This window comes from Canis lupus, chromosome 24 (assembly GCF_011100685.1).
Source record: "Canis lupus familiaris isolate Mischka breed German Shepherd chromosome 24, alternate assembly UU_Cfam_GSD_1.0, whole genome shotgun sequence".
Classification (NCBI taxonomy): domain Eukaryota; kingdom Metazoa; phylum Chordata; class Mammalia; order Carnivora; family Canidae; genus Canis; species Canis lupus.
Genome location: NC_049245.1, coordinates 3,830,561 through 3,848,232, shown reverse-complemented (window position 1 = coordinate 3,848,232; position 17,672 = coordinate 3,830,561). Strand labels below are relative to the sequence as shown.

General features: G+C 43.4%; 1 protein-coding gene and 1 long non-coding RNA gene across 10 annotated transcripts in view; one reads left to right on the top strand and one right to left on the bottom strand.

Annotated features, from left to right (window-relative positions):
* RIN2 (Ras and Rab interactor 2) overlaps positions 1–17,672 on the top strand; it is a 218,767-nt gene that overhangs the window by 100,959 nt on the left and 100,136 nt on the right. For 6 of the 7 annotated variants that reach the window (XM_038571454.1, XM_038571459.1, XM_038571458.1 and 3 more), the window contains one exon: positions 10,731–10,828. In XM_038571454.1, the coding sequence (XP_038427382.1) occupies positions 10,772–10,828 (57 nt within the window). In that variant the 5' untranslated portion in view covers positions 10,731–10,771. Of the gene's footprint in view, positions 1–7,402; positions 7,422–10,730; positions 10,829–17,672 lie in introns of those variants that run through there. The other variant, XM_038571455.1, reaches the window with a different exon arrangement.
* The window catches only part of LOC111092136, a 51,836-nt gene continuing 49,579 nt past the window's right edge, over positions 15,416–17,672 (bottom strand). For all 3 annotated transcript variants that reach the window (XR_005377499.1, XR_005377498.1, XR_005377497.1), the window contains one exon: positions 15,416–15,922. This is a non-coding gene — a long non-coding RNA (uncharacterized LOC111092136). The remainder of the gene's footprint in view (positions 15,923–17,672) is intronic.

Genomic DNA, 17,672 nt, shown 5'->3' with positions numbered 1-17,672 from the left:
TACACAGCCCAAAACAAGTGTGCATTTGGAGGATTGATCTCAGACACAAGGCTGAAGTATTTTTCAGTACCTACTGGGTACGTTTGGACCTCCAAGATGACGATGCTGGCAGGGGAAAGGCAGCTGGTTAGAACTGAGACAGGATTGGTGGAGGACCCTGAGGTGGTAGACCCATAGTGAGGGGCTATAGTATTTTAGAATTAGCCAAAGGGAGAGAGAAGGTGGAGGAAGGAGTATAACAGCCAGAATGCTTTTAAGGAGGGAGTGTAACCTCTTAAACTGAAATTAAGAGCTAGAGAGGAATTAGGAAGCCTTAGGGCTATTGAATACAAGCCTGTCTCTCTTCCCAAGTGCCACCAGGGTGTAAGTAGGGCCACTTAGCACTGAATCTTACACTTTTGCAAACCAAGGTCAGGTGAGCGTGGGCAAAAAGATCAAACCAGTAGTGGACTGTGTCTATTCTCTCATTGGTCCTAACATGATCCAACATGCCCAAGACCTGGGCAAGAGGGGCCTCTGTCCTGAGCTATGCATTTTGTTTCACTCCAGCTTCATCACTCCCTGTGGCATCAAGGGTTATGCCAGCCTGGAGCCTACATCTCCCTTCCCTTCTTGCTCTAGATGCACAGCACTCTGGAATCCCTGCCTGCATGCTCCAAGCCTTGTGGCACAACCTGCACAGGTTGGAAGTTTGGACAGGGAATTCAGCATAGACAGGAAAGCTGGGTTGTCCACAGAGCTGTCAGAAGAGAAGGGTAGCCTTCTGGGGTAGGTTCAGGTTTGCCCCATGTCCCCACAATCAGTACAGAACACTGAAGAGTCTGAAAATTTCAAATTGAAGCCTGACCTTCCAAGTCCTTATAAAGGATATTTGTCTTGACAGGAGGATAGAATGCATTTTATTTAACAGTTTGTAGTCTTGATTTATAATTTTTAAAGATTCAGACATATAGTATGTGAGCCTGCGAGCCTATGACCCTCCATTTGTCTTCTTAACCCAGGCAGGCCCCACAATATTCATGCCCACCTAGCATCCCATTAGGAGGAATTAGAGCCCAGACACAATCAATAGCTCAGTGCCTCCACTATCCACTCTAGAATCCTGATCTGTGCAAAAAATGAAAAAGTTGAGAAACATGATTGGATAGCAAATTGCAGAGAACAAAGTGGGTCTGTGTGTGATAGAAAGGAAAGGCCTCCATATCATAGACTCTGGTGGAAAAATCCAACAACAGAGAGAACATATGGGTGGCCTAAACCAACATCCTTGTGTTCCAAAGTAGCATGAAGAAGGATTTATTTCAGTGTGTTACGTGGGTTGACAGCACATAACAGGTGTTTGAGCTTATCTTGTCATTCTTGGCGTTACAGTTCATCTTATCATTTATGCTCTTGATGAAGCCATTTCTTATAAACCCTTCTTTTCAGCGTTGATGGCTTCTCTGTAAAATCTCATGCACTTACTTGTCCAAAAAACTGAGCATATACATGCCAGTCACTGTGTCATGTATTAGAGATACTATACTGAATAAAGCAGTTGGGATCCCCAATGTCTGGTTGGCTGAGGGAAGATCTTTTCTTCTCCTCTTCTCCAACGTGTAAAGAAACAGAGCCTGTTAAGTCTAAAATAACAGCCTAAACATACAGCTTCCGTCAGGTTTTCCTGATGGGATCACTCACCTTGGTTGAGATGAAAGCCAGACATGTCTCATGTCTTACTAGGAATGAGTATTGTAGTTTCATTTCAGTCTAGAGATCTAGTTTCTTACTTTGCTCTCTTTTATTACCTCAGTGTATGAAGAATCAAATGAAAGCAACCTCTTCAGAGACCACGGGGTTTAGAATGGGCCAAGGAGTCACGTCTCCCTGCTCAGTAGAGCTGATTGTCTGATTTTCATGAACTTTGCAAGTTTGTTGATGTTCGGTGGTGACTTGAGATTGGCCGTGATGAGAGTATTTACCCCACAAAATAGGCTAATGCTAAAGCTGGGGGCTTTTAATCCCCCCAAAAATCAATTGTTAAGCATTTTCCAGCACATCCCCTGATTAAAGGGGCAGGTAGGTGTCCTCACAGTGAAATGGAAAGTTTGGAAAGACATCAATATGTACAGGATCCAAATGAAGGAAAGAGAAGCAACTCAGGACAGGAAATTCTAGGCATTATGTGCCCCGGGGGCTAGTTTAATCTATAGGGATGATGTCCTTCTTTTTGTCCTTCAGTGGTGGTTGTCGTGACATTTTAATCTAGGACTATTTTATTTTATTGTGGCAAGAATACTTAACATGAGCCTTGCTTTCTTAAAGACATTTTTATGTAACCATTGAGATTGTGTGTATGTTCTTTAGTAAACAAAACAAAATAGAAGAATAAAGAACATTGAGATTGGAATTACAGTAGTCTATTGCTGAGCAACAGAGTATTCCACAAGTTCAAAGGAGAATTGCTTCCACTTTTCTCACTGATTATCTAAGAAATACAAAGTATCCAGTACTGTAACCAATTCATAATGAAGTAGGTGAAGCGGCACTGAACATCATTTGTTATAGATCCAAACCTGACTTATGAATTCATTTGTTTGGAATTTGGGGAAGTGAAATAAACCTTGGTCTGGGCAAAATTACACTGGTAGGAGAAAACCTTACAAGAGTTTAAACTATGCAAGTCATATTTGTTATTTTATAAAAATGTGCGGACTCATTGAATAATCTTGCAAAATGTGTATTCAAACTTTAACCCAGGGAAATTGGAACTTGATAAAAATTATGAAAATAATTACTGCCACCTTATGGGGCAGGAATGTTAAGCAGTAGAGTTTCATGAAGACAAAATTCTTTTTGCTCAATCACATCTTTAATGTAAAGTTTACAGGGATCCCTGGGTGGTACAGCGGTTTAGCGCCTGCCTTTGGCCCAGGGCGTGATCCTGGAGACCCGGGATCGAATCCCACGTCGGGCTCCCGGTGCATGGAGCCTGCTTCTCCCTCTGCCTATGTCTCTGCGTCTCTCTCTCTCTCTCTCACTCTGTGTGTGTGTGTGTGTGTGACTATCATAAATAAATAAAAATTAAAAAAAAATAAAGTTTACAAAGAGCAGAATTCATCCCTAAAAACCATTTTCCTTAAAATCAAAATTAAATGGATAACCATGTGGAAAAGTAAAGACTCCCAACCCCCTACCTCCCACCATACACAAAAATTAATTTGAGGTGGATCATAGATCAATGCATAAAATCTAAGACTATAAATCTTTGGAATGAAACAGAATATTTGTAGCTTTAAATTCTTAGATCAGAAAAGAAGAAAGGTACAAAATTAAAAAGAATTGAAGAAAGCGGGATCCCTGGGTGGCGCAGCGGTTTAGCGCCTGCCTTTGGCCCAGGGCGCGATCCTGGAGATCCGGGATCGAATCCCACGTCAGGCTCCTGGTGCATGGAGCCTGCTTCTCCCTCTGCCTGTGTCTCTGCCTCTCTCTCTCTCTCTCTCACTGTGTGCCTATCATAATTAATAATTAATTAATTAATTAAAAAAAAGAATTGAAGAAAGCTTTAAACATTTTAACTGTAAAATGTGTAGTTAAAATGTGTAAAAAACTGACCAAGGACTTAAGACGGCTTAATGGAGTGTGCTCCAGAAAATATTTTCTCCATGGAAATGGTCAATATTGGTCATTCCAATTCCGGTGGAAATATTTGTGCTTGTTAAGCATTGAGTTAAAATGTCCTTGAAGACACAAAGACCAGATTAAAATAACAGGGTAAAAACATCTTTACGACAATCCACAACTATTTCATGATTAGAGAAGCTGAATCAATTCCATTTCATTCAACTCAGGAACTTAAATTTTTGGAAAGAGAGAGGTAGGGGCCCCTGGGGTCTCAATCGGTTAAGCGTCCTCCGATTCTTGATTTGGCTTAGGTCATGATCTTGGGGTCATGAATTTGAGCCCCCACATCCAGCTCTGCCCTGGGCATGGAGCTTGCTTAAAATTCTCTCTTTCCCTCTGCCCCTCTTCCCTCTCTATAAATAGATAAATACATACATGCATAAATACATAAATAAATAAAATAAAAGAGAGAGGTAAACACATGACAAAGCCTCCATTCAGCCTTGGAGTGTTGATATAAAAAGTAGAAATGTGCCTTTTGTTTGTTTTCACCCCCAAATTGAAGCATCTTCCCTTTGAAGGTTCAAAGGCTTCCTTGTCCTGTGTTTACCTAAAATGTCCCCACCAGAGGTGACACCAGCAAGTTCTTCTCTGATTTGATAGGACTTTTTCTTCAGTGTGTGCCTTACTTTATTCCAAGATCTTTGGATGAAATATTTGATAATGGGATGCCTGGATGGCTCAGCAGTTAAGCGTCTGCCTTCCGGCTCAGGGTGTGATCCTGGAGTCCTGGGATCGAGTCCCATATCGGGCTCCCTGCATGGAGCCTGCTTCTCCCTCTGCCTGTCTCTGCCTCTCTCTCTCTCTCTCTCTCTCTCTCTCTCTCTCTCTCTCTCTCTGTGTGTGTGTGTGTGTGTCTCATAATAAACAAATAAAATCTTTTTAAATAAATAAATAAATAAATAAATAAATAAATAAATAAATAAAAATATTTGATAAGATGATGAAAACATTTCATCTGAAAACTCATGGTTATCTTTCTGAAGCTATTCTGGTCCAGTATATTTGATGAAAAGGAATATAAATCCACTCAAAGTACTCAAGAAAAGGGAGCATTTATTGTCAAGATTTAAGATGTGTTGAACCTCGGCACTGCCAGGCCTGGTGGGAATTATAAGGCCAATGGCCTTAGGTCAAGATTCTCAGTTGCACATGTGCATTCTCCCTTCCTGGCCCACTGTGAACCAGTAGCCCTGCGTATCTGCTCACTCAGGATATATGCTCTCCATAAATCAAGTAGGCATATGGATGCAAATCCAACTTTCAAGCATAAGCACCTGCCCTGTGACTCTCAGCTCAAAATCTTCAACAGAAGATTCTACTTCATCCGAGAACAGCCAATGAAATAGTAGCCGGGGACAGTTGTAACATTGCCAGTCCAATCATCTGAGGGGATGGGGTGAACAGAATCACTCACACTGCTTATCAGGTACAACATGGGCAATGCAGGTGCTCTACAAGGGGTGTGGCTGGGTGGGGCAGGGCATCTGAATGAGGGGAGTAGAGGCAGTGTGAACTAAAAGAGCTTCTGTCCCATCTAAAGAGAACACTCAGAGTCAGCCAGTTGTGGCCATGCTGAATGACAGCTCAGTGTGACCAGAGAAGCTACATATCTACATTTTATGCAAAATGTCCTGATTTTTTAAAAGTTGCCAGTTGTAGCAGCCACTGTCAAGCTCTTCCCATATCCCTTGGGTACTTACCATTTCCATGCATGCCGGCCTGATTTCCAACTGCCAACTTTGCCTAAGGGCTCTCTTTGGCCACTAGAGCCCATTTTATCCACACTAGAGGCATGGTGGAAATGCTGGTGAATTAAGACCTCCTAGGAGCAGCTTTCAACCAGTGACTGGGCACATTTGGTCATCTCCTCAGCTCCCTTGTCCCTCAGTTGAGACTACTCTGAGGCATGGTCTATACGGGTTTCCAGTGTTCCCCAGAAGAGTTGAAGTCCAGTTGCCCAGTGGCTACATGCTTGGTCATGCACTTTGTATTTGCTGCTCTTCTTCCCCCATGTCACTTCCCCTCCCCACCTAGTGTTTCTTGAAGACACTTCTAATAAATTATTGGACATGAGTTGTTGACTCAGGGTCTCTAGAGACAGCTAATTCAAACTTATTTTTTTAAGTGTATTACTCAGTCCATTAAATCTGCAGTGTAGACTCAATTCAATAGCTGAGCTATGCTCAAGAGAAGCAGCCACTCATTGGAGTAATAGGGATGTCTACAGGGATATGGAAGAGGGGGAGCCAGGAAGCTAATTCTTGAATGGTCCAGGGGGTCAAATGAGGGCCTTGGGTAGGAGGTGAGAGAGGCAGTTTCCCATCCAAGAAAGGCAGGAATTTCTTGGCAGTTCAGCTGCCCACCTATTGCCCAAGGTGGCATGCATTGCCATTGGTGCAAGTGTCCACACCTTGACCATGTGAGCACCAGCAAAACTAATGCAGTGTGGATATTGCGAGAGGCTCTGTGAGGCACCAGTTTTCCAAGGATGGAAGGGCTTGACCTTCAGTGAAATTAGTCTCATTGTCAGGCTGGTCTTACAAGTGACAGAAATGCACCTTGCTTTAAAAAAAAAAAAGAAAGAAAGAAAGAAAGGAAAGAAGGAAGGAAGGAAGGAAGGAAGGAAGGAAGGAAGGAAGGAAGGAAGGAAGGAAGGAAGAAGGAAGGAACGAAGGAAGGAAGGAAGGAAGGAACGAAGGAAGGAAGGAAGGAAGGAAGGAAGGAAGAAAATTATTTTATGATGCTTGGCTACTTTTGGGAAAATTGAGGTATTGAACATTGCCCCCCATTTTATTTAAAAACACAGTTATTAGGGGTACCTGGGTGACTCAGTCAGTTAAGCATCCAACCCTTGATTTTGGCTCAGGTCATGATCTCAGGGTCCTGAGATTGAGCTCTGCATTGGGCTCCGTGCTGAGAGGGGAATCTGCTTTGAGATTTCTCTGTCCCCCTCTCCCTCTGCCCCCTTCCACCCCCCGTGCTTGTGTGCTCTCTCTCTCTCTCTCTCTCAAATAAATAAATAAATCTTTTTAAAAAATGAAAGAATAAAAATACAGTGATTAGTAAGAGGATGGGGAGTATAGTATTTTGCTTTTGATTTCTTCTCACAAACTAGTTTCCCTTTTCAATGAAAAAATATCATAATCTTAAAACTGTTTAATAAAAAAGTTTGACTGTCAACTGAGGGAAAATCAGTGCTGGACAGTGATACAAGGGAAAAAATGCTTAAAGGAAAAACATTTTTTAAAAATTCACATAGGTTGAAAAAAATTCACGTAATTTGATTGGTCAACCCAGAGCCTGGAATAGAGTTTTTCTGTCCAGCTTGTAAAATCCGTGGTAATACAAAGATAATTATGGAAATATTCAGAGACCTTCCCTGGATCCAGACACAGAGCCGCCCCACTGGCTTCTACCTCTTAGTAACGACGAAAAGCATTCACAAGGCAGACCTGCCGTCATCAGAGCCACTTAAAGGAACTGGGCAGAAAGGTGATGTGCACTTCTCAGGATTGGCCTTGACTTGACGGATCCCCAGGGGTGAGTCACTTTATCCTTCTTCAGTCAGTTTGGCTGTAAAATAATTATAATAACGAGATCTGTTTACCAAGAGCTGAAGTCCACTTTGCCTCGTCTCATGCAGCTGCTAGGAAGGAGAAGAAGAAAGGTAGTGGTTAGAAGGCTTTTGCGGCCACCTGTCAGAGTGGCTCGGCGCTGCAAACCCATGCCTTGAATAGGTGAAGCCTCTTCTAATTGTGAGTAGTGGATGCCAGTGCAAGTGTCCTTCTGCTTCTCCTGTGAGTCTGCACTTGTGACCTGAGGCCAATAAGGAGGAAGGGTGGTTTGACTAAATAAATGGAGGGGGGAGAGGAGAGCATGGGAGGAAGGTGGCTACACCACGGTCCCTCCTGTCTTGGCAAGATCTGGCCTGTGGCCCAGTAGCGCAAAAGCTGCAAGAGTGCCAGGGTCTCAGCCCAGCCCCGCTGATCAGTGACCTGGAAGCTAGCCACTAGGTGTCCGTCTGTCTCCCTGTGGCCAGCCTGCAGCCAGGGTCTGGGCGGCGGGGCCTCAGTGGCTGTCCTCGGAGGCTCTCGGTAGAATGGGCTCCACAGCCGGACCAGGCGTGGCCAGGTTGCTCAGTGAGTCCTTTATGCTGAAAATTCAGGACAGACCTTCACATCAGCAGTGGCTCCTGGGGCCACACGAAAAGCCACAGCTAGGTTTACTCCCAAGTGGTGGAGGCTGGTGTTTTCTGGGAGGGATATTCACTTCCTGCCTTTGTCCTTTAGCTTTCTGGAGCCACTCGCTTCGTTTACATTCCTTCGGTGGTGTTATTGAAAAGGCTTGGCAGCTCCCAAATGTTTACAGTGTCCCATTAGGGCTTCCCCCCCACACTTACTTTTTTGTTGTTTTTGGGAAGTTTTGTTTTGTTTTGTTTTGTTTTTTGCTAGCTAAAGCTAGCATCTGGAAAGATCCACTGGATGGACACAATGGGCTCATTTTTCAAGAATCCACTTTACCAGGAAAGGAGCAAGCTCCCAACATATAAATCTGGAGGAATTTTACAACCTCTTAAAACTACTGCCCTCCCCCCCGCCCCCCTTTGGTTTCTCTGTCTAGCCTGTTACTGGGATGGTTTTAGGACTAAATTGCTGGTGTAATACCTCGGGGCAGAAAGGGGTGTGGAACCATGAATAGAAAGAAGTTATCCCTTTAAGTTAGCTTCAATTTCTGTCCATTTTAAGTTAACACATTAGAGGTTATGGTTTAGGAAGGAAACTGTTGCTACAACAGGAAGGACCTTACACCAGAACTTCTTTGGGGTCCTTGAGAGGTTTTTTTATTTTTTTCAATGAGAACAATCAGGAAAGCACTGTCTGCTTAGATTTTATTTAACGGGAAGGACCCACTGTTGCGCTTGGCCACCTGCTCTTGTTGCCTGCTGTCACCTCCCTCCTAGAGCAGCCCTTTGAAGAAGGAGGGAGGCAGCCTGCATTTTCTTGAAGAAATGTGATGGGTCTATCTGCTTCGCATGCACAGAATCCAAACTGGATGTTCCACCGAGGACCATCGGAGGTTGAAGCGCAGGCACGCAATTTTCAGGCAAGCTAATTAAACTGGTAAACTTCTGGAATCCAAGCTGCTCCGTCTCTATAGGCAAAATTCCCTGCCTGTCATGGCTCATCAGAAGGGGTTTGTGGAAATCTTCGGAACAGAACAAAGAGACTTAGGCCTGGATGAGGAATGAAATCTTGGTTCTGGCCAGGCAGCTCCTCCCCTGCTGTATGATGTCAAATCCTTTGCCGAGAAAATGCCTGAAAGGAAAAGAATTACATATGAGGCTTGGTTTTGAGAGGCGTCCTTTGTTGATGTGTGTGCTTCCACATGGAAAGTTAATCATTTGCTCCCCAAGGTTACAGTGTGGCTCCTATTCCCCTCTTGGTTCTGAACACAGCACTATGTTTTCCTTCTGGAGTCGCTCCAATCTGTGGATTTTGCTAATATGCGATGAACTTCAAAGGCCTGGGAGCTGGGGCTGCTTTCAGCTGCTGAGTCCGAGAACCTAATGCTCTGAGGTCAGCAGAATTGCAAAGGAAAGCTCACCAGTCTTCTCAGGAGGCTTTAGAGTGTTGGCCTTCATCCCAGAGGGATAGAGGAGAGAAACACAAGTGGAGAGAAACACAGGGAAGGCACCTCCAAACCTTTAAAGTGACTGAACCTTCACTAATATAGGTGAAGGTTCAGGAAAGAGGGATGGGTGTGCACTGCATTATTATCTCCCTAGATGGGATTCCACAGATCAGTGGAGCCCGCGGTGGATGGGAACACAGAGGCCAATTTTAGGGCCAAAATGAGCCTCTTTCCAAAGAGCATTGCTCGCTAATGCACATGTAGTTCTCTGCTAAGTAATTACACTTTAACACTTGTTGACAAGTCCCTTGGAGCTGCTGGCTCCCTGTCTCCTAGCGCATAATGAGACAGCTTTAGCAAACTGGCAGCAGTGACCGTGGCTTTGGTGCCTCCCCACCCCCACCCCCGCAGTTGAACCCCTTTTAATATTCCTTGATGTGGTGTGACGTGTTTTCACTTTACTGTCCTTACACCGTGTTGGTCATAATCAGGACGAGCTTTATTGTGGGCATGTTGTGGTGAGCGGAAGAGATCGTGAGTGGGCAAACAGTTTTGTTCCTGGCCCAGTCTCCCTGGGTAAGGAAGGTTCAGGAATGCTACCTAGGTTCTCGATGCACACTGCCTGGGATGCGGCCAGCTGCCTGGGTGTGTATGTATTTTACTTAGACGTGGACACTGAAGGCTTTGTAGCCAAGAGGGAGGATTATTGGGGTTTGATGCTCAAGTGAGGGAAATTCCAAGCTGAAATGGCCACAGTTATGATTCAGAATCATATCATGCCTTTACATTTTTCTGTGCATTCCAAAGTGCCCTGCCCCCCACCTTGGGTTATCATGGAGCTGTTTCCGGGCTCTTCCTTACGCAGACTCATCTCTGTCAATGGGGACAACAGGATTTCATCCCCATCTCTGATTTCTAAGGAGAAAATAAAGGGATTTCTTCCCAGTGCCCTTGTGTTGACCTTGCCTGGGGGAGAGGGCTAGCAGAGCTGATGATGACCTCATCCCATTCCAGCAGGATTTCCTGGGACATGCAGGGCCTCATTCTTCTGCCTTCCCTCTGTGTTGAGCCACATTAAGTCCATAAGCTTCAGAGCAGATTACGGTGACATCTAATATCGGTCCCTTTAGGACTCGAGCGTGAGGTCAAGCAAACACACAAAGCAATCATTATACTTTCCGCAGTGCCAGAGACCTTGTGCGTCAGCTGAGGAGCGGGAGGTGGGGCAGCGAGGTGGGGCGCAGGCTAGGGACTGTGCTGTCTGGGGCAGGAAATCAGCCTGAAAGGGGATGGAAGGGCTTTGGTGGGAAATAAATGGCACTGTGTTGTTGACGGAAAAAGATCTTGGCAGGACCGTTGTTGTGAGTGTTCTGTGGCTTAGAAAGGAATTTCCTACAGGCTGGACTAACCATTAATAATGTCTCTACCTTCAGGAGTCTCTACCTTCAGGAGTCCCAGAGTGTCGCTGGGGGAGATGTCAGCTTGGACCATGGGCGCCCGCGGTCTGGACAAGCGTGGAAGTTTCTTTAAGGTAAAAGGAAGCCTTGATTGGGGGATTGCTAATGGGCAGACTCACTCACTTTGCAGGGCTGCATGGGGAGCTGTGGAGTGGAGGGAAGCCTGCTCTGAGCCAGCTCTGGGGGGGAGGGGCAGCGGTGGGAGCTTGCCTGAGCCCAGCTGCGAGCTGTTATGGGGTTTTATAGTTTACAGTAGGTTGGAGGTTTTGTGACTTAGTGCTTCCAAGATAGGCCCAGGACCCAAGAGCTGCGAGATGCCACCCTGTGTAAAACAATCAAGGCGATCTTTGTCAACTGCTCAGCTGTTCTTTTGCTGCTGGATGGTTTTATGATAGAAGCCGAATTTGCAGTCCAGTGAATTGGTGCTATAGGCAAGTGTGTTTTACACTCTGCTTGATTGTATGAGTCACTTAAGTCCTCATTACAAATTAACAACAGTAAAACAGATTCCTGGGTCTCACCCTAGACTGATTGAACGTTATTAGCTGGTGTATTTTATCAAATACCAAGGGGCCTCTTGTGATCAGGCAAGAGAGAACCAAAAGCAGCATGATTAAAACTGTACCACTTTCCAATTTGCATATTGATGTTAATGGGTTAAAAGCACCTTGCTAGCTTAGTGAGTGAGAGAAGATTCTCAGTGGGTGTTTGATGTACTCTGTGTGTATGTTGCAAATTAAGACTCCCTGGTCATTTCAAATTTGCACTTGGGCATTCATTTCCTCTTTATGGCTTTTACTTTGTATCCTTTCACCCTTAAAGTAATGCATACTCATTGTACAAAATTTGGTAAACACAGAATCATGTAAATGACTACAAAATGGAGGTAAAAGGTACATTTGACATCTGTCATAGGCAGGTGTTCAAACACCAGACCTTTTTCCTCAAAGGAGGAATGATATAGAAGCCTTTTAGTTAATGAGGAAAACTGACAATGTTTACTGATTATTCCATCCTGATGAGTTGTAAGTTTGTATTAACTTGCATTTATATGCTTCTCATTTGCAAAAGACTAAACCTGATTTATTGCATCAATTTTGGACTAAAAAAAAAACCCATCAGAAGAGCCTGTTGATATAGTAAAGCTAAATTCAATAAGCTGACTACAGTAATGACAGACATTACCACAATACAGTCCCACTGGGGTGCAAGTGGGAGCACAGGAGGCATCTTTATAGGGTGTATGGGTCTGGATGCTAACCCTTTGAGCTGCATTTTTGAAGAGAGAAATGATTAGATTTCAGCAGAGTATGTGACATCATGGTTCAGGATTGCTGGATGCAGCAAGAAACTGGTCTTGAATAGAGTCTTGGTGAGTTAACTATTGTTTGATAAGCAGGCTTTTCCCAGGTAAGCATAGTGTTTGCCAGGACAAATTGTTTTGTAGGAATTTCCTGCAGCAAACAGCAAAGTGATTTATTAGTTTAAAGCCTTAATATCCTGAGCAAGAATACCCTGGAAGAAATAGTTATGTTAACACAGATGGTCTCAATTCTTCATCCTCATAGTTATGTGATGTGGACTTATCAGTCTCCATTCTTGATCCATTTACTCAAGTGTGAATCAAACCTGTACATCATCCACCCATTTGAGCCAGACGAGAAGCTCTTCAGGTCCCCTGTAGACCAGCTATTAAAACCACCAGGCTCCTGATTCATCTCCAGTTCCTGAATCCCATATGTGGAGATACTTATTTCATCCTGGTAGAAGGGACAAGCCCATCCCTTAACCTAAAGCACTGTCTACATCAGCATAACTATTGGCTGTGTAACTACCACCCTTTGCTCAGGAAGTACGGTGGGCCTGAAATCTTACATAGCAGTTGGATTTTATAGTCAAAACCAAAGGAGAAAATTGAGTATGATCAAAATCGCCTTTGAAAATTCCTGAGAGAGGGTCCACATTGGACTCAATATTACCTGTTAAGTCCATGGTAGCCAGTGTGTCCTGCAGTTCTGGGGGAAACTTTAATTCTTTTTTTTCCCCGCATTGGACAGCAGGTAACAGTTAACTTATATTTCTGGGCTATGTCCTGTGAAAGAATCAATCAGGCAAGAGGTGAGAGGCCTGCCTGACTCCCTTGAGAACAAGTCCTGTTTCATCTTCCTTGAGTCAAATGCCCTTGAGGAAATGGCTGGCAACATGGCTTGTTCTACTGGATTTGGTGTTGTCTTTCTCCTTTTTTTTTTTTTTTTCCCCCAGTGCTTAAATTGTTTAGTTTGCTTAAGTTACATATTCCAAGTAAATGGTGTAGTTACTTTGTACTTCTTTTCTTTCTAGACGTTGTTATTCTTTACTATGGCTCTTCTATCATTAATGATAGAATACTATTATTATTAGTTATTATAATATTAAGTAAATAAATATTGTTAGTTATTATTGATGATTTCATAATTTAGGCATGTAGTTATCAGTAAGGATGAAGTCAGCTGCCCTTTGGACATTTAATGCTGACTCTTTGGAGGTTCATCTTAAAAATGCTAACATAGAGATCAGTTTGCTGGGATGGTTTGTTGCTCAACACCTTCTGGCACCCACTGGCTCTTCTTTCACTTTTCATGCTTCATTTCGATTCACATTTATCAAGCACCTGAGATCAGCCAGGCTCTGTACTAGTCACTAGGGAAATTTCAATCAGAAGTCATCCCTGACTCCATGGAGCTTTCAGTCTGGTAAATGAAAAATAAATGCCTTGATCAAATAATCACAATGCTAAACACATAATAATATCAAAAGAGACAGCAATGCTTCATGTGAGAAGCAAAAGAATATGTACCTCTGAGAATATTCCAGGTAAATCTTCCCTGAAGAAGTGTCCTTTGATTTGAGAGATGAAGTTGACTCCATATTATCTCAGAAGGTGAGGTAAGGCACCCTTGTGTCTTGCAACTTATCTGAGTCATTTCCGTGAGCCACGATAGACAGGAAACCACAAATCAAAGCTTGCCACCAGTGGTTAGCAACTCTGGTTTAAGAACACAAATTAGATAGGGGAAGATAATGATGAAAAAGAGGTCTGGTGGTTGTTTTCCAATTATCTGCACTTTACACAGAATTAAATGAGCCCTAATCAACAAGAAATGGATAATATGCATGTGAAATTCAGCTGTGACTCAAGAATGTAACCAAGTATGCTCACACTTCATGAAAGTGTCCTATCTGTTCATAGGACATCTCTAGTAAATGTGAAGATCAGCATGGCAATAGCATAAGAGAGTCATTCCAAAATTTAAGTCTACCCCACCTCCCCGTGGAGTCAACCTCAGCTTTCAAACCAAAGGCCATTTTCTCAGAAAAGATTTCTCTGGAACATCACATTGGGTTACATATTCCAGAGCCCCATTTGCTTCTCATATAAAGCATTATTTTCTCTTATGACTCATAACATGCTTAATATTATGATTATTTGGTTGGCTACCAAAGATTGAGCATTGTAGGGTGGTTGACAATGTCTGGTGGTTACGGTTCATGCGGAATCACACAGATGATGCTTGTAATCTATCTGCAGTACCACCAAACATATTTATTTGTTTGTTTCCAAACCATTCCATTCATCCACATTGACATTCGAGATCTTCCAGCTATGCTTCCCCCTTCTTCTGCCACCAGTCCTGCCCCTGTGGCATCTTGAGTCTGTTCCTGTGGTCCAAATCTGCCAATGCCCAGACTCCAGGCTTTGCCCATCCCTCCTCCTCCCCCTCTCTTTCCACCTCTCCCTGCTGGGCTCCCAACTACCCTTCCAGGCTGACATAAATGCACTTTATCCAAAGGAACTCACATGGTCTGAGTTGGCATCTACCCTTTTTTTTTTTTGTCTGAAGATAAAATTGTGGCAGGAGGCCTAGCTGTAGTACCAGGAAGTAAACTTCCATTCATAACTTGACTTCTGCCATGAGCAATTTGCTCTGTCCTTTTGACACTGTGTCCCTGACCCTGAGAGGGAGTCTCTACAGCAGAGGACAATTGCAGAAGAGGACCAGTGTGTATTGCCGTCGACAGTCCGATTTCTTCCAGGAATGCCTGGGTGAGCCTGCGCTGCACCACAAGTTGGTAGAGCTCTCTGTTTCTCAGTGATTGCTACGCAGCCTCCCTTTGCCTCTGGGACAGGGGAACAGTTTGTGTTAACTGATCAGGAAGAAAATGCATTTGACAACAGAGACCCTGCCGTCTTGTGCCTCCCAGGTGCTCATTCGTAGGGAGATGCCCTGAGCGTGGGCTCGCAAACCAACTGGAGGCTGCGTGGGCCCTGCTCAGCAACAGAGGCTAAGTTTGAGAGGTGTTCTTTTGGTCATTTGGAATAGTTTGGATAACAGGTGCATCATGTTCGTCTTTTCAGACAGTCCAGAGAAGCCATAGAAGAGAGAGAGCTCTCTGGCACCATAGAGAATAGAGTGTGACTAGCTCTGAAGAAATCTGATTGCTAAAACCTGACTCTACAAAACAGATAAAGCAGGGGTGACGATTACCTTGACTCCAACTCCCTAAGTATCCATCCCTCCTCAGCATTTGAAAAACTATTCTCTTTTCAAAAATTCCATCTGCAGGCAGATTTTTTTTTAAGATGTTATTTATTTATTCATCAGAGAGAGAGAGAGAGAGACACAGGCAGAGGGAGAAACAGGCTGCATGCTGGGAGCCCGACATGGGACTCGATCCCAGGTCTCCAGGATCACGCCCTGGGCTGAAGGCGCCGCTAAACCACCGAGCCACCAGGGCTGCCCTGCAGGCAGATTTTTAATCATCCAGAGCTGCCACAACCACAGAGCTTGGGTGTCCATGATTTCCAGCATTCAAGTTTCCAAACTATTCTTCATGTGGAGAGTCATTTCTTTGCATGCACAGCCCAAGACAGCAATTCACTGTTGGGTGGCAGCGGACAGAGAGAGCAAGGGCTTGAAAAATAATGGATGGAGCCAAAATCACAGTTTAGTCAGTAATTTCATTAAACATATCTTCCCGTGGATCTGTAAACGCTCACAAGCCACAGGCATGAGTGCCACGCCCTTGTCTCCTAGCCTGTGCGCTGAGCAGTGAATAGACATCACCTCACGTGCTAGGCGTCCAGGGAGGCACCATGCCACAGTCTGTAATCACGAAAGGACTAAGCACTGCAGAAAAAAACAAAACAGAGATTAGAGATTCGGTCGGAGTAGATGACGTATTGATAATTATTCATACTAATATTGCATAGCAGAGCTGACGTCAGTATTTGGTGTCTCTTTTATTTTCCTGGACACTTATACCTGGAGAGGCCTTAGAGCAGTGCTGTCCCATAGAAATACAAAGTCAGCCACGGGGGTCTTTCTAAGTGTTCTAGTAGCCACATTTAAAAAAAAAAAAGTGAAAATGATTTTAACACTCTATTTTATTTAACTTAGTACCTCTAAAATATTATCATGTAAATATGTAATCAATATAAAAGTATTAATCAGGTATTTTACAGTCTTTTTTTTTTTTTTTTTTTTTTTTGGTACCATGTCTTTGAAACACAGGATATATTTTACACTGAGCACCTCTCGATTCAGACTAGCCACATTTTGAGTGCTCAGTCACTAAGTGTGGCCGGTGAAGAATTACATGTTATCTGGTCTAAACTGCTTCCTATTACAGATGGGTAAACTGAGGCCCAGAGAGGTTGAACTGCAGCCGGTTAACCTATGGGAAGGAGGGAATTGGAGTTGTCCTCCATTTGTTGTGCTTTCCCTTGAAGCATCCCACCCTAGGTAGCGCGCCCCTCCCCCCCTCCTGGGAGATCCACTCTGATCCCTTCCTGCCTGTTCTAGTGAGATTTACCAGGAAATTCCTTCTGGAGAGGTCGTGGGGACAGTGACCCCTCTTTGGAAAAGCATTTGGCTTTTTTGGGATACTCCGTGCATCTCTCACCATCTGCTCCAGATCCCTCCAGGAAACAGATCAGTCCCTCGGGGCACGACTTTCTAGGAATGTCAAACTTACTGTATTGTGGACAGCAGTTCCCATTTGTGTTTTCAAAAAGCAATGGGTTTCGTGGTTTAATAGGGTAGTTTTTCTAGCACATTCTGGCCATTCATTTCTGATATTAAATATTGCCTTTGGGGCTGCAGTACTTTCTCACTTGCTTTAAGGAACTTTTTTTTTTTTTAATCCAGAATGAAATAAATTTCCCTGGTCCCCCTCAACCATATATTTCTCCAGGCTTACTTGTAACTCTGAGTTTCCGTTATTAGGGAGACGCCAAGGAGGGAGATGTAGATTTGAAGGACTATCACGTCATTGTATAATTTTCAGAAGGTTAAAACAAGACTCATATGTGGAATGATCATCTGTCAAAGCTTTATTCACCCCATGCATTAAAGCAAGAAAACACTATAAAGTGGGTCCAAAGAACACGTTGACAAGTGTTATATCTGTAGTTGACTTAAAAAGTCTTTCTGTAATAAATTTACTGGGTAAAATCAAAACTGGTTAAAGTCCCACAAGCAATAAAACTCTAACCATTTTTAATCTTTATTATTTAATTTTTATTATTATTTAATTTTAATCTTCTAATCTTTTTTTTTCCTGAACAGAAATCCCCAGGCTGACATGTAACCACCCAGTGCCCAATTCCTTCCTAATTAGCACATAGCAAAATCAACACAGATACACACCCCCAGATAATTAAATAACCTTTAGATGACTTTATTAAATAATACCCAAGCATAATGCTCAAAAACCAAAACAAAATTTCCACCTGGAAATTTTAAGACTTTCTAATAAAAAACTCTTGGGTGAAAGGGGAAATACAAAATGGATTTATAGAATTTCCAAAAAAAAAAAAAATCAGAACACTACCTGTCAGAATCAGTGGCATTCACTTAAAGCAGATAACAGAGGAAA